This window comes from Melozone crissalis, unplaced genomic scaffold (assembly GCF_028551555.1).
Source record: "Melozone crissalis strain CALT ecotype California unplaced genomic scaffold, PUWL_Pcris_2 ptg000150l_1, whole genome shotgun sequence".
NCBI lineage: Eukaryota > Metazoa > Chordata > Aves > Passeriformes > Passerellidae > Melozone > Melozone crissalis.
The window spans coordinates 828,405-854,872 of NW_026535921.1; the positions used below are offsets into that span (position 1 = coordinate 828,405).

A 26,468-nucleotide genomic window follows, 5' to 3' on the forward strand; every position below is an offset into this window, starting at 1 on the left:
TTCAGAGCCAGGGGGTCCCTAAGAGGGGTTGGTGGAGCTTGAGCAGCCTCTTGGAAAGGAAATATATACTTGAATTTAAGGATCTCTAACTTAGCAAATTTTGTGTTAAAAGCTGAAGTGCTTTGTTTGGATTTTGGGAATTTACTGCATTCCTAAAAATAGATGCTGGAATTAAATAAAGTTTTTTTTAAGATACACATGCTCATGCTAGCAAATATCACTGGATAAGAGTTTTTAACTTAACTTTACAGAGTGAGATCCAGTCATAATTCCTGTTCTTGGTACCTGCTCTACAAAATACCAATTTTCAGGAAGCTGCAGCTCCTGTGGATCCCCAGCAGTTGGATACAGCTCTTCCCATGGGAGTTTCTGTGCTGCTGCTGTCAGTGTTACCCAGAAAAGCAGTTTGGTGTGGATCATCCATGGTGGGGATGGATGGAGGATAAAGCAGGGAATGTTTGCCCAGGTGATAATTCAGGGGGAAAAGCAAAGGGTGCAAGGGCTGGATTGGTGAGTGGGTGATGAGAGAGGCCTTTGGGTGATGGACTGAGGATGGGAGGGCGCAGGGACTGGATGTTGGGAAAACTGCTAACAGTGATCATGCCATCAGTTGTGGCTGGTGGATTAAAGCCATTAAATCACTTGACTCTGCTGCCATGGTGCTGCCAAGCCCAGCTTGGTCCCAACCAGGCTCCCAGGCAGGAGCTGCACCTGCAGGGAGGAGTTTCTCCTGCCCACCTGTGGAGCTTTCTGAGACCACTGGGATGGTTGGCCTTGGTGATTGTTTCCATTTCCATGATTCTGTTCTGTAGATGAGCTCAGAGCACATTTCCCAAGGTTCCAGCTGAGGTGTGTGCCCTGAGTTTTGGGGAAGGAGAGGCCTTTGGGTGATGGACTGAGGATGGGAGGGTTGGCACAGGGACTGGATATATGGGAAAAACTGTTAACAGTGATCAATTGTGGCTGATAGGATTAAAGCAATGAAATCACTTGACTCTGCTGCCATGGTGCTGCCAAGCCCAGCTTGATCCAACCAGGCTCCCAGACAGGATCTGCACTTCAGGGAAGAGTTTCTCCAACCCCTCTTGTGGAGCTTTCTGAGACCACTGGCATGGTTGGCCTTGGTGATTGTTTCCAATTCCATAATCCTGTTCTGTCACGGAGCTCAGAGCACATTTCCCAAGGTTCCAGCTGAGGTGTGTGTTACTTTATTCATGTGAGGTATGTGCTGACTTTGTTCAGATGCAGCTTCAGGTGCTCTGTCAGGGCTGAGCTGTCACGACTTGAAACCTTGCAGAGCAGGACCAGTGAGTTCCTGCTGCAGCTCTGCTTTGTACTCTGCACTGGCAGAAACTTCCTGCAGAGAAGGTCAAACACCTGAATTCACTGAAAATTCGCTGAATTTCTGCTTTGCTAACACAGATCTATGATTTACTCATACCTTGAGTTGTTTGTCACACCCCTGGTCGTGGGATGTCAGCAGTGATGGAACTGCAGGTGTGGAAGAGGAGAGCAAGGACAGCCGGGAGCCATTCCAGCGTCACTGTGATGACTGATCCTCTCTGGCTGGTTCCCAGTGCTGCTCCTGCCTCTCCCCACAGCTGTGGCAGCCCAGGCTCTGTCTCTGGGAGTCCTCCCTGCCTCTCTTCATTTCCTGGGGCCCCTTTGCTCCCTGTGCCGAGCTCTGCTCCCCCTCCAGGCACGGGCTGCGTGTCTGAACAAGTCAGGCAGGAACTCCTCATCCTGCCTCGGACTCCTGAGTCGCTGCACTTGGGAGGGAACTCCCCTGACAGTTTGTACCACGGGCTGGAGTGCTTTGGAGAGCTTTTATCCTGGCCCTGAGTAGTGTGGGAGTAGCCTGTGGTGAGGAGGGCTGGGAATGTGCACAGATCTGAGCTCTGCTGCCCATGTGTGCTGGGCCCTGCATTATTTACAACCTGCCTTGCGGCTCTTTGTGTGGGCTTGGCTCAGGCCAGCAGAGCTCTTGGCTTCTCTGATCCAGGTGTTCTGGTCTGGGAGATTCCTCTGGGGTCTCTGTGGCTGGCTGGGTTAGACAGACAGACAGAGCCAGGACACAGGGAGTGGCTCCCATGGGCAAAGGACAGGGATATTGGGATGGAATCCCAGTATTCCCCTTGGGAAGGAATCCCAGTATTCCCCTTGGGAAGGCCCTAGCACAGGTTTCCCCTGGATCCCTGGCAGTTTGGACAGGGCTTTTGATGCCTGGAAATAGAACACAAACTTTTTCCAGCTGGGACAGTGGAAGGTGTCCCAGCCCATGGCACACAGAGAGACAAGATGAGCTTTAATGTCCCTTCCACCCAAACCATTCTGGGATTCAGTGAATGCTATTTTTTTGTGTTTCCTTGGAGAATCCCTGGCCACATGTGAGTGTAGGAAGGGTCCATGCAGGAGTGGCTGCAGGAAGGATCCGTGCAGGGATGTGTGTGCTGGGATTCTGTGCACACACCCAGCAGCAGGTGAGCTCTCCCCTGCAGGAGGAGGAGCAGCTGCTGGGTTTACTAAGTTATTACTCTGTGTTTACTCAGGGGATTAAGTGTGTTTGAGCTCCCAGAGCAGGGTGTGTGCAGGGCTGTGCACTTGGGGCATCCTCCTGCAAAGGCATGAGCAGAATTGGTGCTGCCTGCTGGGTTTAAACCAGGAGCACCCCCTGTCAGACCCAGAGCATGCTCAGGCTTCTTGCTTTGGTTCCATCCCTGGTTTTTTGTTCTGATCCAGCTGCCTTTCCCTCTTCCCACTGCCCTTCCCATGTACCTGACTGTGCTACACATGACCAGGGCTGAGCACAAGGAAGGGTTCAAATGCAGTGCAGTCCTCACTCTTGATGAATAAATGTTTTGTTAGGAAGGGTAGCCATGGCCTGAAGTGTCAGTTCCTTGATCTGGAAGTTCCTGGTACTGTTTAAAAGAAGTCAGGTGGTCCCAAGCTTTCAGATTTCCTCATTGCCATCTCTCATTGTCAGGGAGTGAGTTTTGGGATGCCTAGTGACCCCTAATGCTGTTTTATTGAATTTCCTGAGAAAGAAGAGCTCCCAAAGCTCTGATGGTCAAAGATGCTCCTGTCAGAGAAGTTTTGGTATACCTAGTTACCCCTCTTGCTGTTTTATTGGAACTTCTCCTGAGAAAGAGGAGCTCCCAAAGCTCTGATGGTCGGAGCTGCTCCTGTTAGAGAAGTTTTGGGATGCCTAGTGACTCCTAATGCTGTTTCATTGAATCTTTCTCCTGAGAAAGAAGAGCTCCCCACGCAGTGATGGTCAGAGGTGCTCCTGTCAGAGAAGTTTTGGGACTGGGGAGGACAGTGGGGGTTCCATCTCCCTTTGCAGCCCCATTCTGGCAGTTCCTCCCCTCTGCAGGTGGGTGCTGTGCTGGCTGCCAGAGGTGGCAAAGCCTGACTGCAGGAGGAGTTGCCATGAGTGTCCAGGCTTGTCCCAGCCAGCCTAAAGCTTCCCACTCCCTCCCACATCACCTGAGTTTGGCTCCCTGATAAATCCCAAGCTTTCCCTCAAGCCCTTGTCAAAGGATGAGGCCAGGAATCGCTTCAGATTCTCTTTCCTGAGTGCCCTTTCAGAGAGCTGTGATTCTCACAGGTGGCACTGGCTGATGGAGGCCTGTTCCTCTCTCATCTGGCATGGATGAGGCAAAGGAGACACCCCAAGGGGCTGGGAGGGGCTGCAGGAATTGAGCAGTGTGATCATGGAAGGGATCAGGGATTGGTTTGGCTTGGAAGTTCTGGGTGCTGGGAATTTCAGACTTTCTGTGCTGGGAATTTCAGACTTTCTGTGCTGAGAATTTCAGACTTTCTGTGCTGAGAATTTCAGATTTTCTGTGCTGGGAATTTCAGACTTTCTGTGCTGAGAATTTCAGATTTTCTGTGCTGGGAATTTCAGACTTTCTGTGCTGAGAATTTCAGACTTTCTGTGCTGGGAATTTCAGACTTTCTGTGCTGAGAATTTCAGACTTTCTGTGCTGAGAATTTCAGATTTTCTGTGCTGGGAATTTCAGACTTTCTGTGCTGGGAATTCCAGACTTTCTGTGCTGAGAATTTCAGACTTTCTGTGCTGACACACTCTGACCCCCAGGACAGCACTGCATTTGACCTGAGGCCGTGGAGAAGCTTCCAGAATTGATTGAGAGCACTGGGATTGTGGGTGTGGAGTTGGGTACAAGTGTGTGATGTCACAGGGTGGAAAACTTAAGAGTTTGGAGGTTTAGAATATGGTAATAAATATGGGACAGGATGGAGGTTTTAGGGTGAAGGCTGGTTGTTCTTTACCTTCTTCTTCCTTCTCCATGGCTTTGGGTGGTATTTTGTAATTGGACAGAAAAGCCCACCCTGCAGACTTTGACTGATTAGTTATTGGGTTAAAAGTGAAAACAATTTAGGTGTCACTTCTTAATTGGATAGTTTAGCTTTAAAAGACCTTGTACAAGACACAGTTGGCCATTTTGTGCCTTGTTACAGAACTCAGTGCTGTGAGACTGTGACACAGGTAAGAAATAATAAACACTGGACTGTGAATGTGAGCCATCCTCTGGAGTGCCTTCAATCCTGACCTCAGCAGAGGTAGAAAAAGGAAGCTGAAAACCAGCAGATCTTCAAGCTCAGCTCCATGCCATGCAGGGACACCTTCCACTATCCCAGATTGCTTCAAGGCCTGTCCAGCCTGGCCTGGAACACCTCCCTAGCCCTGTCCAGCTCAAGGAAGGGCTTTAATGGCCACAGGAAAGTGTAAACCTTGTCCTTGCTGCCTCACTTCTTGGAAATTCCTGTGTTGAGTGAGGAAACTGGGCAGGCAGAAGGAAAGTGCTGCTGTTTCACTGAATTAACAACTCTCCCATTCACAGAGTGTGCAGGAGCAGACCCAGGACTCACAGCAATCCCAGGAGCACAGGCTGTGCCACACCTGGAGTCAGGGTGGAGGTGGGATCCCCCAGGTGTGCTTGGAGCTTACACAGGGCCCAGGAACCAGCCCCAAATGCCTTCATTTAAATAACAAAAGTGCAATAAAGAGAACTGACAACAGCAGCAAGAATTAACCCTGGGAGCTTTTGAAATTACCAAATTAACTTGGGGGTGGAAAGCTTTGTCTGGTCTTTCTAAACTCAGCAATTTCATGCTGAGGTCCCCCAAGTCTTGAGAGAGATGGAGTCTCTGGGGTTGTAGAAGATCCCCAACACCCTGGAGTCCAAGCTGTGCCCAGGGCACTGAGTGCCACATCCAGGAATGCCCTGGACACCTCCAGGGAGGGGCACTCCAGCCCTTTCCAAGCCTCACCACCCTCTCCAGGAGGAATTTCCTCCTGATGTCCTCCAAGCCCTCCCAGAACCAAACTTTCCAAATAAGTGCAGAACTCTAAACTCTTAGAAGAAATTCAGTTCTTGCAAAGAGCCTTTAGTGCCTCAGAGTGTCGCTTACTCAGGGCAGCAGCTATTAACCTTGGTTATCAGTTAAGATAATTATTAATTATTTCGTAAGAAAGCTTCAGCAGCAAATCCACTTTCTCTTTCCAAGGAAAGCCCAGCACAAGCTCATCAGGCAAGAGCTGAGAGTTCTGCTTTTAATTAAGCTCTTAATGATCTCAGTTGCTGCTTAAGTCTTTCAAAACATTTCTGCTGTGAGGGATTCAGAGCTGCACAGTGTGGATAGCCCCATCCCAAACCTACACCTTTAGTGCCAGCACTGCTTTCCTGAGGTTTTCTGGGAGCTGTTTTCTGCCTCCCTCACCCTTCAGCAAGGTCTCAGGGTTAATTTTTCCAGGTGTTGTCCCCAGCATTGTGTGCTGGGACTTTGCTGGGACAGGGATTTCACTTGGGGTGAGAGGTTTTGGAAGCACAAGGTCAAACAGGAGAGTTTATTTTGGAGGGGCAATAGCAAACCCCGGGCCTGGGCACTGGCACTGCTGGATTCCAGCTCTGTGGGTAGCTGTGGAGGAACACATGGATTACACAGAGTTACACAGCTGGCAGGAAAAGCCTTGACTCCTCACCTTGCTAAAACATAAAACCCAAACAAAAGCTGAACTCTGTTTTGGTGGTACAGTGACTTCATTTAGAGCTGACAGGTTTGCAGACTGGATAATCCAGCAATAATCTCCGTCCTCATCCCTGGCAGTGCCCAAGGCTGGGTTGGATGGGGCTTGGAGCCCCCTGGGACAGTGGCAATGTCCCTGCCTGTGCCAGGGGGTGGCACTGGATGGGCTTTGAAGTTCCAACCCAAACCATTCCACGGTTTTACCATCAGCTGAGGCTCTTGGAGAAGGTGCTGTGGCTCTGGCTGAGAACTTCACCTCCCTCAGGGTGACCCAGCACAGGGAGGGGCTCAGCTGGGCACAGCCATGCAGACCCCTCCTGCTGCTGCCCCTCAGGAGATGGGGTCAGGGAGCTCAGGCATTCAGAGCTGTTCCTTGAGTCACACTTCAAATCCTGGCTGTTCTCAGAGCCTATGGCACAAAGCTGGGCAGCTGGAGCACACCAGATTTAAATTATAGAGTCAGTGAGGCTGGAAAAGGGATCTCAGACCATCCCCAGCACTGTTCCATGTCCCCAAGTGTCACATCCACAGGGCTTTTAGATCCCTCCAGGGATGGGGATGCCACCCCTGCCTGGGCAGCTGTGCCAGGGCAGGACAGCCCTTTCCAGGTGGGAATTGCTCCAAATATCCACCCTGAGCCTGCCCTGGCCCAGCCTGAGGCCATTCCCCCTTGTCCTGTCCCTGTCCCCTGGCTGTCCCCTCCTGTCAGGGACTTGTGCAGAGCCACAAGGTCCCCCCTGAGCCTCCTTTTCTCCAGGCTGAGCCCCTTCCCAGCTCCCTCAGCCCCTCCTGGGACTCCATTCCCTTCCCAGCTCCCTCAGCCCCTCCTGGGGCTCCATTCCCTTCCCAGCTCCCTCAGCCCCTCCTGGGGCTCCATTCCCTTCCCTGGTGAACCTGAGGGTGAATTTTGCACGTTCGCTTTTCCTTCCCGAGCTGAGCACAGCAGGGCTGGTGCTGCTGCAGCGTGTGCACAGCAATTATTCATGAATTCCAGACAAAATGCACTTGGTGCTGCTCTGCTCTTGGCCTGGGCTGGGCTGGGTGGGGTGTGCCTGTAGGGTGGGGTGTCCCTGCAGGGTAAGATGTCCCTGCAGGGTGGAATGGGATGTCCTTACAGGGTGGGATGTCCCTGTAGGATAGAATGGGATGTGTCTGCAAGGTGGGATGGCCCTACAGGGTGGGATGTGCCTGCAGGGTCTAATGGGATGTCCCTGTAGGGTGGGATGTTCCTGTGGGATGGAATGGGATGGCCTTGCAGGGTGGGATGTGCCTATGGGATGGGATGTCCCTACAGGGTGGGATGACCTTACAAGGTGTGATGTCCCTGCAGGATGGATTGGGATGTCCCTGCAGAGTGGGATGTCCCTGTGGGATGTGATGTCCCTGCAAGATGGGGTGGGATGTGCCTGTAGGGTGTAATGGGATGTCCCTGCAGGGGGGGATGTCCCTGTGGGATGGGATGTCCCTACAGGGTGGGATGTCCTTACAAGGTGGGATGTCCCAATAGGGTGAGGTGGCCCTGTGGGATGGAATGGGATGTCCCTGTGGTGTGGGATGTCCCTGCAGGATAGAATGGGATGTGCCTGCAGGATGTAATGAGATGTCCCTGTAGGATAGAGTGGGATGGCCCTGTGGGATGGAATGGGATGTGCCTGTGGGGCGGGATGTGCCTGTAGGATGGGGTGGGATGTGCCTGCAGGATGTAATGGGATGTCCCTACAGGATGGAAGGTCCTTACAAGGTGGGATGTCCCTGCAGAGTGGAATGGTCCTGCAGGATGAATGGGATGTCTCTGTGGGATGGGGTGGGATGTCCCTGCAGGGTGGGATGTCCTTACAGGGTGGGATGTCCCTGCAGGGTGGGATGTCCCTGCAGGATGGGGTGGGATGTGCCTGTAGGGTGTAATGGGATGTCCCTGCAGGGTGGGATGTCCCTGTGGGATGTCCCTGCAGGGTGGGATGTCCCTGCAGAGTGGGATGTCCCTGCAGGATGGGGTGGGATGTGCCTGTAGGGTGTAATGGGATGTCCCTGCAGAGTGGGATGTCCCTGTGGGATGTCCCTGCAGGGTGGGATGTCCCTGTGGGATGTCCCTGCAGAGTGGGATGTCCCTACAAGATGGGATGTCCCTGCAGAGTGGGATGTCCCTTCGGGATGCCCGTCAAGCTCCAGCTCGCAGCCGTGCCCTCCTCCTGCCCTACATTCTGCTTCCTCCCGCCCAGCGTCCTCCCCGTGCTCAATGGGGGCTTTGTTTGGAAGGAATGCAAACAAAATTCGGGCTGTGTGAAAGGGCCAGCTCATCATTTGTACCTCTGCAGTGGACTGGAAAATAATGTTTTCTCCCTCCCTCCCTCCCTCCCTCTCCCAAGCGGTGGCCGTGGGTCTGTCACTTGTCACCAACAGTCACTTTGTGATTCAGTGGCAGAGGGGGGATCTGGCAGGGGCTTGGGAAGGTGGAAAATGATATGGAAACGATTATGGACTTAAAGCTGCTCTGCTGCTGCAGCTCCTGGCTCTTCATTAACATCTCACATCTGAGAGAGCTGGAAACACAAATCCCTTGAGCCAGTGGTTGTGTGTCCAGCAGGACACTGAGGGTTTGAGCCTGCACAGCTGCAGGGGGGTGTGGGCAGCATTCCCTGTGGCTGTGGCATGGAGGGGCCTGGCTTCAGTGCCCGGTGTGAGCTGGCAGCCCCTGGAGCTGCTCCTGGGCCGTGGTGGCCATGGCTGGCAGAGCAGACCCGGTGTTTGTGTGAGGGCAGTGCTTGCACTGAGCGTGGGATCAGCTGCTGGTGCTCCTTAAAGCCTTGGTGCCCCAGGGCAGGAGCCCAGAAACTCCATCAGGGCTTCTGTCCTTTCTAAAGCTGAGTTCAGGTGTGTCATTGAGTCCCAGACTGGTTTGGGTGGGAAGAGACCTCAGTGCCCATCCACTGCCACCCCTGCCGTGGCAAGGACACCTTCCACTACCTCAGGGTGCTCCAAGCTTTGTTCAACCTGGCCTTGGGCACTGCCAGGGATCCAGGGTGGGCACCCTGTGCCAGGGCCTGCCCACCCTGCCAGGGAACAATTCCTCATTCCCAATGTCCCATCCATCCCTGCCCTCTGGCAGTGGGAGCCATTCCCTGGCTCCTGTCCCTCCATCCTTGTCCCCAGTCCCTCTGCAGCTCTCCTGGAGCCCCTTCAGGCCCTGCCAGGGGCTCTGAGCTCTCCCTGGATCCTTCTCCTCTCCAGGTGAGCACCCCCAGCTCTGCCAGCCCTGGAGCAGCTCTGGGGGCTCCTCTGGGCTCTGTCCAGCAGCTCCAGGTCCTTGTGCTGTTGGAATGCCCAGGGCAGGTGGAATCCCTGGGCACAGGGACAGAACCCCCCTTTCCTGCTGCCCACACTGAAGGATCAGCCCAGGGCTTGAGAGTTTTGGGCTCTCATGTCCAACTCTCACCCACCAGCACCCCCAGGCTGCTCTAAGCTACAGGTGAGGACTGGGAATGGGCAGGAAATGCAGAAGTGACCTGGGACCTGTGCTGTGCTGAAGGGTAGCAAACATTTCCATATCTCAGTTGGAACATCTGCAGTTGATAAGGTTTCCCTAAGCCTGGCCCGTGTTCTTCCAGGTTTTTCTGTGAATTCCAGCTTGTCCTGCTGAAGGTGATAAATATCTTACCCACACTTAATGAGTAATTTCATGCTCATCTTTAATTCATGATCTCTTTCATTATCCCCCTGTGATGACGAGATGTCTGTTCAGGTTTTCTCTGCCCGTTGCCCTCTGCAGCTCTTTCCTGAAGTGAATTTTCCTGGAAACCTCCCCGTATGTGTTTTCTGGGAAGCCTTTGTGTTTCTGCTGTTTATTGTCAGCAGCCTGGCTGGCCAGGCACTGCAGCCGTGCAGGAGTCTGGTGGAACTCCTCTGGAAGTGTTTCCAGGGAAATTCATTGCTATTTATAACAACCTTGCTGTTCCGAGGGCTGAACTGGTATTATATTGGAATGGGAGCTGACTGTAACGTGGGATTAGAGATTTATTTTATCCCTAAATACTGGAGTTGGCTAAATCCCTCACAGCCAAGAGAAGAGTTAATTTCCTTGGCTGGGTTAATAATTTACTTTATCTTAACACATAAAAGGTGGCTCTCAAACACTCTGCTGCATCTGGGCACAGCCCAGAGGTGACTGTCACCATGTAAAATATTTCATTGACATGTTTGGTGTTCATTTGTTTGGTTGTGTTGCTGGGGACACGACGTGGCAGCAAACACCTCCCTGAAATGCTGACAGAAATACGGGGCTGGGTGGATGTGGGGCAGTTTTATATCTTGGCAATCAGTCCTTGAGCAGGTTTGTATTTCCAGTCACGTTTGTGTGACTGTTCCTACATTGATTCAGCAGTGTAACCTGATGTGAGGGACGCAGCGGTGCTGGGGAACAAAGGAGCCCTGACCTGAGGTGGGTGGGAGTTCCCAGGCTGCCATCCTGGGATTAATGCCCAGAATAAATCCCAGAACCCTGCAGGTCAGAAAAACCCTCCAGGATCATCAAATCCCAGCTGTGCCAATGCCCAGAGCACCAAGTGCCACATCCAGGCCTTGCTGGGACCCCTCCAGGGATGTCCTTCAGGGCTGGGCATTGTCCAGCTCTCAGCCCAACCAATTCTGTGTGCTGGGTGTTGGCTGAAAGGAGTTCAAGGCAGAGCTCCCATGCAAACTTCTTATGTAATGCTGCATTTCATAAATTCTGTTTAATCTTGCTTGGTATAAAGTGACCTTGTAGATTTGGGAGGGAAGTTTGGGCCTGCAGCTGCTGCCTTTTAAAAAGTCTAAATATAAGCAGGTTTTTGGAAAGCATGAGGGATGATCAGTGGCGTTCTGTGATTGGATTTGAAAGCCAGGATGGTGGTGGCATCTAATTAATGTCAGAGCAGTTTGAGGGGATGGTTTGGAGTGTTCTGCTGCTCTGGTGTAGCTCTGCTGTAATTCTTGTGGGCAGATTTGGGAAGGGAAGGTTGGACCTGGGGCAGCTCTGGGTGGAGAGACCTGGAGGGGCTGAGGGAGCTGGGAAGGGAATGGAGCCCCAGGAGGGGCTGAGGGAGCTGGGAAGGGAATGGAGCCCCAGGAGAGGCTGAGGGAGCTGGGAAGGGAATGGAGCCCCAGGAGGGGCTGAGGGAGCTGGGAAGGGAATGGAGCCCCAGGAGAGGCTGAGGGAGCTGGGAAGGGAATGGAGCCCCAGGAGGGGCTGAGGGAGCTGGGAAGGGAATGGAGCCCCAGGAGGGGCTGAGGGAGCTGGGAAGGGAATGGAGCCCCAGGAGAGGCTGAGGGAGCTGGGAAGGGAATGGAGCCCCAGGAGGGGCTGAGGGAGCTGGGAAGGGAATGGAGCCCCAGGAGAGGCTGAGGGAGCTGGGAAGGGGCTCAGCCTGGAGAAAAGGAGGCTCAGGGGGGACCTTGTGGCTCTGCACAAGTCCCTGCCAGGAGGGGACAGCCAGGGGACAGGGACAGGCCAAGGGGAAATGGCCTCAGGCTGGGCCAGGGCAGGCTCAGGGTGGACATCAGGAGGAATTTCTGCATGGAAAGGGGGCTCAGGCCTTGGCACTGCTCAGGGAGGTTTGGGGTGCCCATCCCTGCAGGGGTTTAACAGCTCTGTGCATGTGCCACTTGGGGACTTTCTGTATTGGTATTGAAATAAAAACCTTTTTCATGGTCTGTGCTTGGCTGAGCTCTCAGAGCCTTGGTGACACTTCTGCCAAGCCTGGCTTTGTCTGTCCCACACCCAAGGCTGAGGCAGGGATGGGTCTGGACAAGCAGACTGAGCTCTGATCATTCTCCTTTCCTTGCTGGTTCAAGCTTTGAGTGGCTTGAACTGTTCTGCATCCCTGGGGAAGCTCAGGGATGCAGAGCTGGGTTTGTCATGCCAGAGCTCCAGGACAACACTCTTAGGTACAGGGGGATTGTTGGGGTGTCCTGGCAGGAGTTGGACTGGATGGGGATTTTTAAGGAGTTTTGAGTAAATTAGAGACAGGACTTCTGAGTTTTTAGATGATGTTATTTATTGTTCTAATTTTTTTCATAGACAGGAAGGGTGAGTTCGGCTTCCATTGTTACAGCAGAGTTCAGAAGGTCTCCAGACCCTTAGTTACAGGACTTTTTAAGGAGTTATTGATTAATAAAACACTGCTAATAAGGACATTTCTGTTTTTGACCCAATCCTTAAATATTTTGTCATATGGACTCATGCTACATTGTCAGCTTTCTTAGCTAATTATGTTATGACACACAAACTTCCAGTACTGCATTCTAAACTCCTTGTTTACCTTTGTAACTACTTTATTATTTTATATCTTAAACTCTAAACATCTAAACTGTCTGAGACACTGTGTGTCTCTGCTTTAAATTATAAATCCACATTCTTGCTTTCAGCACTTAAGTTTGGAAGCCTTTTCCAAGGTCTCAGATTTTGATCCTGTGATTAATTCTGAGCTTTGGCTCTCAGAGTTCTCAGAGTTCTCTGCATTTTGGACTCCAGCAATGGGTGATCCATGGCTCCTTCCTGCTCGGGGTGTTCCAGAGCAGTCCCTGAGGCCCTGGCTGTGCTCTGTCCCAGCTCCCTTCCCATTTCTGTGTCCCTGCACATCCCTGCTTTACCTGGCAGTCAGTGGAAGAAAAGAATTCTGCTGTTCTGCCTCAGCTATTCAGAGTTCATGTAGAATTGATTTTTTTTTTTAAATAACTAAACACTAATTACTTATTTATGTGTTTGTTTATTTTAGGGATAGACTTCAAGATTAAAACTGTTGAACTACAAGGAAAGAAGATCAAGCTCCAGATCTGGTGAGTAACACAGAGCTTCCCTCGGCAGCAGGTGTTCCTGGGCAGAGTTTGCTCTTCTGGATTCCCTTCAGGGCTGCAGGTTTGCAGCTGTGCTCTGTAATTCTACAGGGCCAACTCCACTCCATGTGTGTGTCTGCAGCAGTAGCAGTGCTTGTAACCCCTGGGCCTGGCTGCTCCCTGGGACAGGCAGCTGGCAAACCTCCTGTTTTAGTGGGGAGAGCATCCTCACAGGCTGTGATTTAGTGGGAAGTGGTTTGAAACTGGAATTTTTAAATTAGGACTTGCCTCCAGTCTGTGACTATAAATTGACTCGCAGCCTTGCTTTGTGTCAGCAAGAAAATGCAACCCAGGGCTGCACTAGGGCTGGAATTTTCCACGCTCAGCTGTGGAGAGGTTCTCAGCTGGCAGCAGCACAGCTGCTCTGTGGGGATGTCTGACAAGAGGCAAAGCCTCAGCTCCTTCCTTTGAGCTGCTGTGCTTTGGAGCAGAGGCTTTGCAGCAGGTCAGGTCAGGAGAGCCCCAACCATGGGGCTGGCTGGGCTCCTGCTCACTCTGCATTCTGCCAGGGCTCTGAGCTGGGATTTGTCCCTTTTGTCCCACCCACAACCATAACCTGGCTGTCTGTACATACACATGGGGGTGAGCTGGGATTTGTCCCTTTTGTCCCACCCACAACCATAACCTGGCTGTCTGTACATACACATGGGGGTGAGCTGGGATTTGTCCCTTTTGTCCCACCCACAACCATAACCTGGCTGTCTGTACATACACATGGGGCTGGCTGAGCTCCCTGCTCACTCTGCATTCTCCCAGGGCTCTGAGCTGGGATTTGTCCCTTTTGTCCCACCCACAACAACCCCATGGCTCCATAACCTCGGTGTCTGTACATGCAGGGGGGTGAGTTCCAGTTTTGGGGGACACTGATCCTTCCAGTCATCCCAGAATAATCATCCCAGGATAATCATGAGCGATTTCAATCCTAACCAGGCATCTGGAGCCCTCCTGTCCTCAGCACCCTGAGGAAGGGTTAGAACTGGCAGAAAGTGGGTTTGGATGGGATATTGGGAATTAGGAATCGTGCCCTGGCAGGGTGGGCAGGCCCTGGCACAGGGTGCCCAGATCCTTGGCAGTGCCCAAGGCCACGCTGGGCATTGGGGCTGGACATTGCATAGGACAGGATGAGCTTTAAGGTCCTTTCCAACCCAAACCATTCCATAACCCTATGATTAAACTGAATAAGAAAATCATCATTAAATGTAAAAACAGAAAATATAGAAAAATGAGGATATTTAGGTATAAAGAGTAAGATGTAATGGAACTGTTACAGATTTTTTTGTGGGGTTTAGTGCCTTGGGGAAGTGGAGTTGGGTGAGCTGAGATTTACACAGTGGCAGCTTTTAAATGTCACAAAATTGGGAAGTTGTGGCCTGAACCTGCTGCTTGTTTCTGCTGGGTTCAGATTGCACATCTGAAATGAAACTTGGGAAGCAGAAAGTGAAACTCCTACAGAAAAAAATAATTAAATGAAATCTCAGTGTTGTGTTTCCTACTTTTCCTGTGGCAGGAGTTTGCCCAGCAGTGGCTCGGTGTCTTTGTGCAGTGCATCTCTATTTCCCCACTGCTCCTGCCTTTGAGCTCACTCCACACCTGCAGGAGCTGTGCAACATTCCCAGAACATGCAAGGCAGCAGCTGAGTGAGCAGGGGATGGATTTAGGGGAACATTTCCTGTGCAAAGGCTGCTCTGGATCTGCAGTTGGTTTAATTAAACCTCAGGAGATTCCCACCTCTGGATGGCCCTGTCCTTCAGGTGTGACACCACACAGCAGAACAGCTCCTGGCTGTGGAAAAGGCCCCTCTGACAGCCTCTCTGACCTCTGAAATTATATTTAGGGCTAGAGCAGGAACACAAAGGTCAGGCTGAATTAAAACCTGCCTGGGGTGAGCAGTAACTCAATACTCAGGAGCTGTTGAAGCCGGGCTGCAGCTCTGTAAGGAGCAGGCTGGATCAGAGTTCTGCTGCTGCTCCAGATGGAAATGTGCTGTGAGGAGCAGGGTGGGACACAGCCCTGCACTGCCCTTCCAAAGAAATGAGCTTATCCAGGGCAGACCCACCAGGATATCCAGGTTCTCCCTCTGCATGTCAGGTTCTGGGTGGAAACAATCCAAGAGCTGAGGATCTCCTTGGCTGGGTTATTTTCCAGCTGGGAGAAAGGAATTCATACACATTTGGGACTGGAAACACTTCCAAAGGCTGGGAAATTGAGTGGTTTACAGTGCTGAATGGCTGGAAGAATATTCACTCTGTCATGGTGCAGGGAAGGAATGAAGGACCAGAGTGATGGATCCAGGAGAAGATGGTGCTGGCTTTGCTGAAGGACTTCAAAGGGACAGGGCAGTGGAGCTAAAACTTGTGTTCAGTGTGATATCACAAATTCAGGAACTCAGAGTGGCTTTGAAATGGAAACTAAAAGGTTTTGGAGTTCCCAGAACTCATTATCGTAATGGGGCCATTGAGAAATGAAATGGGATTTTCCTGGGCAGGAAGTGAGGGTGGCAGTCCCACAGAGCACAGGTTTGATCAGCCCTGCTGGGGAGAAAGGGACTTTTTTAGGGAGAACAAAGGGAAAAATGAGGGTTCTTCATGGTGTCAGAAAATCCTGAATATCCTGAGCAGGTAGGGAGGGTCTGGTGGAACTTGCTGCCTTTTTTCATCACCAGAACATCATTTCTGCCCTGAGGCTGGAAAGTGGCACGTGGAAAACACCAGGAAATGAAGTTTTGCTGGGAAACTCCTCATGGGATGTAGGGGTAGCTGCAGGTGTCCATGGACAGGTTCACAAGGGATTTCACAAGAGCCTGGTCAGGTTTGGACTCTCAAATCCACAAATCCCTGATTCCAGAATTCCTTAACCACTGGGAAATGGAAGCTGGAAAACCTCTGGGCTGCCCAGGTGCTTGTCAGGAGGCACCAAAAGCAGAGCTGGCTTTGTCATCCAGGCAAAGCACAGCCTCAAAGGAATGGAACTGGCAGCTAAAAATCTCATTTTTTCTTTTTTTCCCACTTAGCTGCTCCTGTCTTTAATGACATTTGTGTGTCAGCCTGTTTTCCTGCAGTCTTCCTGACTGATTCCAAATTTTAGGAACAGCTTTATGTCTTCAGTGTGCAGCTCCTAGCTGTGTGGATGACTATAAAATAACATTTTTCTCTCAGTGCATCTCTGCTGGCAGCACATTCACATGGCCAGAGAAGTGTCCTCAGGATCTTGGTTGATTCAGCAATGAGCTGGTGTCAGGAATAAATCATCCTGAGTCCTCCCAGGTGTGGGAATTGCCTGGGATGTGCAGGTTCTGCTGTTTGGGGAGTGTGCTGGTGACCAGAGCTGCACACACCTCCCCTCCCCAGTGCCATCAGCCTCATTAATTTCTGCAATTAGCCCTAGAATGGCTAGGAGTTAATTCTGTTTGCTGAGGGCTTCTGAGACTCGAGGTGGAAGATGTTCCTCTGGCATGGCAGTCCCATAAAACAATTGGAGAATTCTCTCATTTTGGATTTCTCATTATTGGATCTCATTATGGAAGCTGGAGGTGCTCAGCCTGGAGAAAAGGAGATTCAGGGGTGCCCCCATCACCCCCTGCACCCCCTGAAAGGTGCCTGTGCTCAGCTGGGGCTGGGCTCTTTCTCCAGGAGCTGACAGAACCAGAGCACACAGCCAAAGGGGAATTTAGGCTGGATATCAGGAAAAAGCTCTTTACAGCAAGGGTGATGAAGTTCTGGAATTACTGGGATGTGGTGGAGTGCCCACCCCTGGGTGTGTTTATAAAGCCTGGACGTGGCACTGGGTGCCAGGGTTTGGTTGAGGGGTTGGGGCTGGGTTGGACTCAGTGATCTTTAAGGTCTCTTCCAACCTGATCATTGTGGGAATTCTGAGAATTTGAGGAATTTGGGAATTTTCAGGGACCAGGGAGGTGGTGGAGTCCCCATCCCCGGGTGTGTTTAACTGGTGTGCCAGGGTTTAATTGAGGTGTTGGGGTTGGGTTGGACTTGATGATCTTGAAGGTGTCTTCCAACCTGGTGATTCTGTGAATTCTGGGAGTTTTTTCCTGGCTGAAGATCATTCAGAAAAGCTGAAATTTGCCAGTCATGAAATACCTGACAGAGCACAGAACCCCAGGATCACTGAGGTGGGAAAATCCCTCCATGGCCATGGAGTCCAACTGTGCCCAATGCCCACCTTGTGCCCAGCCCAGGGCACTCAGTGCCACATCCAGGTGCCACCTGCAGGGATGGGCACTGCCAACCTCCCTTCCAAGGCCTGAGCACCCTTTCCGTGGATCCAGCCTGCCCAGATCCCTCTGCAGAGCTCCCTGCCCTCCAGCACATCCTCCCCTCCAGGGCCTGGCTGAGGGTGCCCTGAATGCCCTCCCAGCCCATCCATGAGGGTGTTGGGCAGCCCTGAGCCAGCCCTGAGGCCCCTGGTGCCCCTGCCCAGCTGGGTGTGCCTCCATGCCCAGCTTTATCCAGCCAGGAGTGCTGAGCCAGGGACACTTTGCCCTTTAGGAAGGGAAATCCTCAGCCTGGTGTTCCCCAGTCCCTCCAGTGCAACACTGAGCTGCAAATGTAACAACAGCGAGACACTAATAAAATTCTTGGGATCATTTTGCCAGGAATTACTTGCTTTAATATGTTGAAGAGCTTCATTTTGAGCCATGTGGACTGGCAGCATGCTCACAAATCATCAGGTCTAATCTCATCTTGCTGCAGCCATGTAAATCTTTCATCAATAAATCATAATGCATTTTAAGGTTTCTTTAGTCTCTGCCAGGTCAGCTGGAAAGCTGTCCCAGAAATTCCTTTCTCTCCAGGTTAAACCTCTAATATGATACAGCTGATGCATATTTTAATGTTGGCATGAGAATAATCCAAATAGATTTTTCACTTTCCCTGAGCATCTCCTTTCCCCAGTCCCACAGGACTGCCTCCTTTGTCTTCACAAAGCTGAGCACCCAAGCTCCCTCCCTTTCCAGCTCTGTCTCATTCTCCTTGGCTCTTTCAATAATCCATGGGAGCTGGGAGAGCGAGCCAGTCTGTGCCCACACCGAGGTTTGAACAAAGGGCTGGGGAGCCAGGGCAGCAAACATCCCCTGCAGTGTCTGCTGCAGTGTGCCCAGGGTGGATCCAGCCCTCGTGGGCACCCACACAACCATAACTCATTTCCTCTTGCCTCAGCCAGCTCTGATCTCCAGCCATTAGGAGTTATCTCTGAATAATGAATGGAGAATCCATTAACCAGGGGAAAGGGCAGCCATAGCATTTATTTTAAAAAAAAATAAAAATGCAAACACTCCAGGTTCTTCGCTTCTTCCCTCCCCAGCTTTCTTCTCTTCCATTAGCTGAGCTCCAGCTGCCAGAAAAAGCAGTGGAGGAGTTAACCAGGGAGTCAGCTGTAGGATGTGACAAGCAGTGAGTAGCAGCTCCGTGCTGCCTACTCCAGGTTGGTGTAAAAGCACTCAGAATTGTTCCTGTGACAGGAGGGAGAATCACAGATCCCAAAAGTCTGGGGTTGGTGGGGTTGGTCAGGCTTCTCCAGCTTGGTAGGAGCCATTGGGAGGGAAGGTGCTGGCAAGGGGCTACAGAACGTGGGGAGAGAGAAAATAATGAGGGTGTGAGTGGAGATAATTTGCAGGAGTTTGTCCTGAGTGAAGGGAAGGATCCCTCTCTTTGGGATATGCTAGGAAAGCCATCAATTAAATAATTAAACTCCTCCAAATTACTTCATGGAATCCCAGAATGGTCTGAGTAGGAAGGGACCTTAAAGCTCATCCAGTTCTCACCCCTGCCATGGCAGGGACACCTCCCATTGTCCCAGGGTGTTCCCAGTGTCCAGCCTGACCTTGGGCACTGCCAGGGATCCAGGGGCAGCCACAGCTGTGCCACGGCCTGCCCACCCTGCCAGGGAAGAGTTAACAGGTAGGACAAAGGGATAGACTCTAGGTCTTTCATGGAATATAAGCCAGAAAAGGTGAAGCTGTAAAGTTTAAATCCAGTCAAGGAGGGGATTTAAACTAATAACAATTCCAGCTGGAGAAATGTCACTGGAAAAAGTCCTGTGAAATTCAGTGCAGCCAAATGCCAAGTCCTGGAGTTCAGTGTGGGATGTCAGAGCTCCTCCTGGGGCCAGGAGTGGGGTGAGTAACCCTGGAAATGTCCCAGTGTGGGGCTGGTGAGGCTCCAGCTGGGTGTCCTGGGTGTTCCTGGGCATTGGGGAGAGTCCAGGGCCAGTGGGAGCTGGGGCTGTACCTGAGCCCTTTGTTCAGTCAGGGCAGGCTGGGGAAGGTTCCAGAAGCACAGCACACATTTCAGGCACCGTGTGGGATCCCTGGGAGCTGGGGCTGTACCTGAGCCCTTTGTTCAGTCAGGGCAGGCTGGGGAAGGTTCCAGAAGCACAGCACACATTTCAGGCACCGTGTGGGATCCCTGGGAGCTGGGGCTGTACCTGAGCCCTTTGTTCAGTCAGGGCAGGCTGGGGAAGGTTCCAGAAGCACAGCACACATTTCAGGCACCGTGTGGATTCCCTGGGTGGTTTGTGGAGCTGGGAGTGGAGTCAGGGACCTCCTGAGGCCACAGGCAGAGATCCAGGGCAGGGCCATCCTTGCCAGAGGGGTTTGGGACCTGCCTGTCCCCTCCTGTGCTCCTTGGCCTTGTCCTGGTGTCCCCAGGAGCAGAGGGACATCAGTGCCTGAGTGTGCTGGGCTGTGAGCCAGGAGCTGGGGGTCAGGGGGACACTGGGCCTTTCTGGAGGGGTTATGGAATGTGGAACCTTGAGTGTGAAACCAGTTTAAATCTGGGGACACCTTGGCGTCTACCTTGTCATGGAATCACTGAATCACAGACTGGTTTGGGATGGAAGGGACCTTAAAGTTCATCCAGTGCACAGGGACACCTTCCACTGTCCCAGGGTGCTCCAAGCCCTGTCCAGCCTGGCCTTGGGCACTGCCAGGGATTCAGGGGCAACCCCAGCTGCTCTGGGCACCTGTGCCAGGGCACAATTTCTTATTCCCAAGATCCCATCCAGCCCTGCCCTCTGGCACTGGGAGCCATTCCCTGGCTCCTGTCCCTCCATCCTTGTCCCCAGTCCCTCTGCAGCTCTCCTGGAGCCCCTTCAGGCCCTGCCAGGGGCTCTGAGCTCTCCCTGGATCCTTCTCCTCTCCAGGTGAGCACCCCCAGCTCTGCCAGCCTGGCTCCAGCCCGGAGCATCTCCATGGCCTCCATGTCCTTGTCACATGAACAATGTCACTGAAACAATGTCTGTGAAGCTCCAGTCTCTGGGGTTTGTGCCCTCTGAAACACCCTGCACAACGTGCAGTTAAATCTCTCATGTTAATTCTCAGTTTATTCTCAACATTCAGCTCATTCCCACCTTCCAGGTTGGTTTAAGCCCATCTCATCCCAGTTTATTCTCAATATTCAGCTCATTCCCACTTCCAGGTTGGTTTAAGCCCATCTCATCCCAGTTTATTCTCAACATTCAGCTCATTCCCACTTCCAGGTTGGTTTAAGCCCATCTCATCCCAGTTTATTCTCAATATTCAGCTCATTCCCACTTCCAGGTTGGTTTAAGCCCATCTCATCCCAGTTTATTCTCAATATTCAGCTCATTCCCACTTCCAGGTTGGTTTAAGCCCATCTCATCCCAGTTTATTCTCAACATTCAGCTCATTCCCACCTTCCAGGTTGGTTTAACCACATCTCATCCCAGTTTATTCTCAACATTCAGCTCATTCCCACCTTCCAGGTTGGTTTAACCACATCTCATCCCAGTTTATTCTCAACATTCAGCTCATTCCCACCTTCCAGGTTGGTTTAAGCCCATCTCATCCCAGTTTATTCTCAACATTCAGCTCATTCCCACCTTCCAGGTTTCTTTAAGCCCATCTCATCCAAAGACCCCAGGAGGAGATGGGAATTCCAGGCTGTCACTGATGTTTATGATCAGTTTTCAGCATGTTGCTCATAGAAACCAACATTTAACAGCACAGCTTGAGTGATGTTCCACAGATTTTGATCAGAAATGGCAGAATTTACATTTGCAGGATCAAGTTAAACAAAAAAAAAAAAAAAAATTAAAGTTTTATCAGGCTGATCTGAGAACAAAATTCCTGTCAGGGTTAAGTGTGAGTCTCAGAAAATGTTGGGTTATTGTCTGTGGATTCACCTTGCTCTATCTGTGACATATGTGTTGTTACTTATAAGTAAAATATTATTTAAAAATACACCTTACAAAATCGAGCCTTACTATTTCAGCTAAACTAACAACTAACCTTAAAAGTTCCTGTTAAAATAAAAATAATAAAGATAAAAATCAATTTACATAACAATCTATTCTTATAAAAAAACAACTCACACCCACAAAAAAAGAAAACTCTCCACATATAAAACACTTACTTCCCAAAGAACTAAAAATGTAAACTACCTAAAAAAAATTAATAAATAAAAAAAAATAAGTTTCAATAAATTACTAACATATTAAATTCAAACACAGTACCTTCTAGTATTCCTATAAATGTAAACTATTAAAATAAAAATAAAATAAATAAAAATTAAAATAAAGTAAAGAAAAAAATTAAAATTATATTACAACTATGTAAATAATTTTTAAATTATATTAAAACTATGTAAATAAAAATATTTAACATTTACTAAAGCTATGTAAATAATTTTAAATTATATTAAAACTAAATACAAATTTTAAAAATGTATTTCAACTATGTAAAAAAAATTTAACAATTATTAACACTATGTAAATAAAAATTTTAAAAATTATATTAAAACAATGTAAATATTTTAAAATTATATTTAAATTATGGATATAAATTTTTAAAAAATTTCTCAAAACTATGTAAATAAAAATTTTAGAAATTAAAACTATAAATAAATTTTTTGAAATTTATTAAAAACACATAAAGAAAAAAATTAAAATTTATTAAAACTCTAAATAAAATTTAAAATATTATATTAAAGCTATGTAAATAAAAAGTTTAAAATTATATTACAACTATGTAAATAAAAAATTTAAAAATTAATTTTTAAAAAATACCTTAACACTATGTAAATAAAAAGGTTAAAATTATAATAAAACTATGTAACTATAAATTATATAAAACTATATAAACTAAAATTATAATAAAACTATAGGTAAATAATAAACGTATATTATATGTGTATTATTTACATATAATAAATTATTATATGTAAATAATTTTTAAATCATATTACAACTATGTAAATAAAAACTTATTAAAAGTATGTAAATAAATTTTTAAAAATGTATTATAACGATGTAAATAAAATTTTTAAAAATCAATTTTTAAAAAATTATATTATAAGTATGTAAATAAAATTTTAAAAATTATGTTAAAAGAATGTAAATAATTTTTTAAAATTATATTAGAACCATGTAAATAAAAACTTTAAAATTTAATTTTTTTAAATTATCTTAAAACTATGTAAATAAAAAATGTTTTAAATTGTATTAAAACTATGTAAATAAAATTCTTAAAATTATATTTCAACTATGGAAATACATTTTTTTAAATTATATTGAAGTTATGTAAATTATTTTTTTCATTATTAAAACTGTAAATAAAATTTTTAAAAATTTATTGGAACTATTTAAATAAAAATTTTTCAAATTATAGTAAAACTAGGTAAATAAAAATTTTAAAAATATATTACAACCATGTAAATAAAATTTTTTAAATATATTAAAATTATTTAAATAATTTTTATTGCATTAGAACTATGTAAATATTTTTTTAATTATATTGAAGGTATGTAAATAAAAATATTTTCAATTACATTAAAAGAACGTAAATAACAATTTTAAAATTATTAAAAGTATTTAAATTTTTAATTTATCAAAACCATGTAAATAAAAACGTTAACAATTAAAATTTTAAAATCAAAATATTTAAAATTTAAATTAAAAAATAAAACTATGAAAAAATCAAACTGTTCTCCATAAAACCACGTAGCTTGTCCGTGGCAGTGACACAACTGTGGTGTCTCGGCAGGGACACGGCGGGGCAGGAGCGCTTCCACACCATCACCACCTCCTACTACCGGGGGGCCATGGGCATCATGCTGGTGTACGACATCACCAACGCCAAGAGCTTCGAGAACATCAGCAAGTGGCTCAGGAACATCGACGAGGTGAGTGCCAACGCCTGGCCAGGCACCCCAAATGTGAGCCAGACACCCCAAACCGGGGCCAGACACCCCCAAACCTGAGCCAAACATGAGCCAGACACCCCAAACTGGGCCAGACACCCCAAGTGTGAGCCAGGCATCCCCAAACCTGAGCCAGACACCCCAAACTGGGCCAGACACCCCAAGTGTGAGCCAGGCATCCCCAAACCTGAGCCAGACACCCCAAACTGGGCCAGACACCCCAAGTGTGAGCCAGGCATCCCCAAACCGGGGCCAGACACCCCCAAACCTGAGCCAAACATGAGCCAGACATCCCTAAACCTGAGCCAGACACCCCAACCTGGGCCAGACACCCCAAGTGTGAGCCAGGCATCCCCAAACCTGAGCCAAACCTGAGCCAGACACCCCAAACTGGGCCAGACACCCCAAGTGTGAGCCAGGCATCCCCAAACCGGGGCCAGACACCCCAAACTGGGCCAGATATGAGCCAAACCTGAGCCAGACACCCCAAGTGTGAGCCAGGCATCCCCAAACCAGGGCCAGACATCTCCAAACATGAGCCAAACATGAGCCAGACATCCCTAAACCTGAGCCAGACATCCCAAACCTGAGCCAGACACCCCAAACCGGGGCCAGGCATCCCCAAATGTGAGCCAGGCATCTCCAAACATGAGCCAGACATCCCACACCTGAGCCAGACACCCCAAACCTGAGCCAGACACCCCAAACCTGAGCCAGGCATGAGCCAAACCTGAGCCAGACATCCCAAACCTGAGCTCCTGTTTGTGGTGTTTTCAGGGTCCCCCATCAGAGGAGGAAGGAATGATGAATCTTACTCCATGTTCTTAGAGGGCTAATTTATTATTTAATGATATTATATTATATTACATTATATTATATTATATTATATTATATTATATTATATTATATTACATTACATTACATTACATTACATTACATTACATTATATTATATTATATTATATTATATTATATTATGCTATACTAAACTATACTAAAGTATAGAGAAAGGATACTTACAAAAGGTTTAAAAGATACTAATTAAAAACTCTTGAGTCTCTCCAGAGTCCTGACACAGCTGGCTGTGATTGGTCATTAAGTCAAAAAAATTCACATGAAAACGATAAAACAGTTTGTCCCTCACCCCTGTTGTCCCTCAGCCCATGGATCCAGGCTGTCCTGCTCCCTCTGCAGAACCCCCAGCAGCTCCACATCCCACCCCTGGGGCTGTGCCTGAGCTGAGCCAGGCTGGTGCCCTCCATGCCCTGAGGGTGTTGGGCAGCCCTGAGCCAGCCCTGAGCCCCTGGTGCCCGTGCCCAGCTGGATGTGCCTCCATGCCCAGCTTTATGCCAGCAGTGTGCGTCCATCCAAGGCAGGACCAGCCAGTTTCTCCAGGAGAATGCCATGGGAGAAGGTGCCAAAGGCTTCAGCAAAGCCCAGGCAGATGCACCCACAGCCTTTCCCTCCTCCATTAAGGTCACAGTGTCACAGGAGGAGATCAGGGTGGTCAAGAAGGACCTGTCACAAAGCCAGACTGGCTGGGCCTGATCCCCTGCTTGTCCTGCACTGATGTGTGTGACCACAGCCCAGGTGACCTGCTCCAGGACCTTCCCCAGCTCCTGGAGTTCCTGGATTCTCCTTCAGTAATTCTTGGAACCTGGCATCATCATAATTCCCTACCAGCTGCCCAGGCAGGGGTAAAGTCCCCCGAGGGATTTAAAAGCTGTGTGGATGTGGCACTTGGGGACATGGGGCAGTGCTGGCCAACCTGCAGGGGGACAGGACCTCCCCAGCTCCCCAGGACTGATGAGAAATGATCCATATTCCCCCTCCAGAGAGGCCTGTGCTGCAGGGAATGGATCTGGGCTGAATCTGGGATTCCTCATCCCTGCCAGGCTGGCACTGCATCCTCCTGCCCCACACCTTGAGGAAACACCAACCCCTCCCCACCTCTCCCTTTGGAGACCCTGCCCCACTCTGGTTTCTGCTTCCCTTCTCTCATTTCTGTCTTTGGGTCCTGCCCCTGTTTTCCTCCCCAATCCCTTTTTCTCCGCTGGCTCATCCCTCACATTGTGCAGTGACAAAGTGGAGAGGGAAACAACCATTAACCAGTGCTAGGAAGTCATTAGAGGCTGGGGTTAATTAACAGCTTGTTCCTCTGCCTCTGCAGTGCATGGAGCTCCATTGAGGGCAGCTGTAAATGTCCCCAGATTGCAGGTGCAGGTGGTGGCCTGGCCACACCAAAGTGAAGCAGGTATTTAGGGTGTGAGAGGGACATGTGTGACCCCGTAACCCTGTCCCTGTGTCCTTCCAGCATGCCAATGAGGATGTGGAGAGGATGCTGTTAGGAAACAAGTGTGACATGGAAGATAAAAGAGTTGTCCCTAAAGCAAAAGGTGAACAGGTGAGTAGCAAACAAAAACTTCTTTATCCAAGTCAGCAAATCACTGCCAAGACTTCTGCCTGCTCCAGGGGGTTGGGATGCCCCAGTGGGGTGTGCCAGGGAATGAAAGCAGGAGCTGATGGATGTGAATCCTGGGAATGTTTGCTCAGAAAGTGCCATGAATGGGGTGAGCTCAGCTGCAGTTTCTGCTTCCTTTGATAACTCAAAATTCCCAGACATCCCTGAAGTTCCTCACAGTGTCACAGTGTGTGGTGTCTGTCCCCTTAGCCCAGACACACACTGGGGATTATTTAGTAGATTTTAATTGTTCTGGATTGTGACATTCTGAATCTTCTGAGCCACCTCACCTGGCTGGTGCTGCTGGTGCCAGTTGGAATAGAGACACAGAATCCCTGAGGTTGGGGAAGAGCTCACAGACACTGAGTCCAACCTGTGCCCAATGCCCACCTTGTGCCCAGCCCAGGGCACTCAGTGCCACATGCAGGTGACACCTGCAGGGATGGGCACTGCAAACCTCCCTGGGCAGCCCCTGCCAAGGCCTGAGCCCCCTTTCCATGCAGAAATTCCTCCTGATGTCCACCCTGAGCCTGCCCTGGCCCAGCCTGAGGCCATTTCCCCTTGTCCTGTCCCTGTCCCCTGGCTGTCCCCTCCTGTCAGGGACTTGTGCAGAGCCACAAGGTCCCCCCTGAGCCTCCTTTTCTCCAGGCTGAGCCCCTTCCCAGCTCCCTCAGCCCCTCCTGGGGCTCCATTCCCTTCCCAGCTCCCTCAGCCCCTCCTGGGGCTCCATTCCCTTCCCAGCTCCGTTCCCTTCCCTGGACACGCTCCAGCCCCTCCAGGTCTCTCCTGTCAGGAGGGGCCCAGAGCTGCCCCCAGCACTGGAGGTGCCCCAGCAGTGCCAGCACAGGGGACGGGCACTGCCCTGGCCCTGCTGCCCCCCCAGACCTGGCACAGCCCAGGGGCTGTTGGCACCCCTGG

General features: G+C 49.5%; 1 protein-coding gene across 1 annotated transcript in view; it reads left to right on the forward strand.

Annotated features, from left to right (window-relative positions):
• Nucleotides 1-26,468, forward strand: part of RAB10 (RAB10, member RAS oncogene family) — a 48,505-nt gene that overhangs the window by 18,930 nt on the left and 3,107 nt on the right. Inside the window, exons 2-4 of the mRNA XM_054293418.1 lie at nucleotides 12,801-12,861; nucleotides 22,934-23,072; nucleotides 25,404-25,493. Coding sequence (XP_054149393.1) covers nucleotides 12,801-12,861; nucleotides 22,934-23,072; nucleotides 25,404-25,493 — 290 coding nt within the window. The remainder of the gene's footprint in view (nucleotides 1-12,800; nucleotides 12,862-22,933; nucleotides 23,073-25,403; nucleotides 25,494-26,468) is intronic.